Raw genomic sequence first — 1,495 nt, forward strand, 5'->3', positions numbered from 1 at the left:
CTCGGCTCCGCTCGGGCGGGCGGGGCTGCCCGGCAGCCTGAGTCACCGCCAGCCAGGGCTGTGCTGGCACCCGCGCCGCCTGCACCCGCCATTTCCCTCGGCCCCGGGTGCCCACGCGTGTGCCCTGCGCTGTCAGTGACTCCCCGTGACCGGGCTCCGGTGCCCAGTGGTGCTGGGGGACCCGGTCCTGCATCTCATGGCTCTGAGCCGGGTGCAGGGGTGGATCGGCGTGCCTGCGGCGCTGCCACTCATGGCAGCGATGCCTCCGCAGCCCTGGGGGCCCCGGGCGGGGGCTGGGCTGGCAGCAGCACTGCGCCTGCACCTCCTGGACAGAGCCACGGCTGATGCCGGCCCCCTCCAGCAGCCTCTGCCCCTGGGGGAGGGTGCATGCAGCGCTGCCATCGCCTGCGGTTTCGACGCTACTTCCTTTGCGGTGCTTGTGGGCAGGCGGGGGTGGGGGCCATGTACTGCGGGCAGAGACGTGGGCGAAGGGGGAAGGACGCTGCGCTGTGAACCACAAGCACGCTCATGTGCATATGCAAGGGGACCCATGCACACACGCATTTGCAAATACATGGATGCACGTGCCCACCTGTATGCATGCACATGTGCACAGACACACACATGGTTATAGGCTTGCATGCACTCGTGTGCATACACAAGTGTGAACTTGCTCATATTTCCATCTGTATACACGCACATGTGCACAGACACACATGGTCATATGCCCGTACGTGCTTATATGTGCATACCTAAGTGCACGTATGCACGTGCTCACATGCCAACACTCGTGGACCTACACTTGCACACGTGCATCCACACACACGCTCCTAGGCCCCCCCCATCCTTGGGCAGCGCTACATCCAGGGACAGAACAGTGCCCAGGGGAGGGGGAGCAGGCGCTGCCCCCGGTGGCAGGGGAGTCGGGGCCGTGGCGGGCCGGGGAGGCCGCAGGCCCGTCTCAGCCGCCCCTCCCGCCCCAGATCTCGGACATCCAGGTGAGCGGGCAGTCAGAGGACATGACGGCCAAGGAGAAGCTGCTGCTCTGGTCGCAGCGCATGGTGGAGGACTACCAGGGTCTGCGCTGCGACAACTTCACTACCAGCTGGCGCGACGGCCGCCTCTTCAACGCCATCATCCATCGCCACAAGTACGTGCTGGGGCCGGGGCCGCGTGCCCCTTCCCCCCTGCAAGTGACTGCGCCTGCACGGGCTGGGGTCTCTGCACGCGCCACGGGGCCAAGCGTTCTCCATGCCGGCCTGCAGCCAGGGAGGGGCACGTGTCCTGCATGGGGGACCCTGGTGCTTGCAGTCCTGGCCCTTTGCACGTGGCTGCCCCCTCCATGCGTCTCCCCGGTGCTGGCGGTTAGGCTAGCCGCGGTGCACGCCGGGAGCTCGGCCCCACCCAGCCTGGCACGGCGGGCTCCCGACAAGCCCCGGCCCGTCGCCCCGTGATGGGGGGCTGGGCGGCCCGCCGCCCGCGCCTGCGGCCCGCG

General features: G+C 68.1%; 1 protein-coding gene across 1 annotated transcript in view; it reads left to right on the forward strand.

The window, feature by feature from the left end:
* Positions 1-1,495, forward strand: part of LOC102376562 (plectin) — a 27,531-nt gene that overhangs the window by 523 nt on the left and 25,513 nt on the right. Inside the window, exon 2 of the mRNA XM_025214248.1 lies at positions 984-1,150. Coding sequence (XP_025070033.1) covers positions 1,020-1,150 — 131 coding nt within the window. The 5' untranslated portion in view covers positions 984-1,019. The remainder of the gene's footprint in view (positions 1-983; positions 1,151-1,495) is intronic.

Source organism: Alligator sinensis, unplaced genomic scaffold (assembly GCF_000455745.1).
Source record: "Alligator sinensis unplaced genomic scaffold, ASM45574v1 scaffold987_1, whole genome shotgun sequence".
In the NCBI taxonomy this organism is placed as follows: domain Eukaryota; kingdom Metazoa; phylum Chordata; order Crocodylia; family Alligatoridae; genus Alligator; species Alligator sinensis.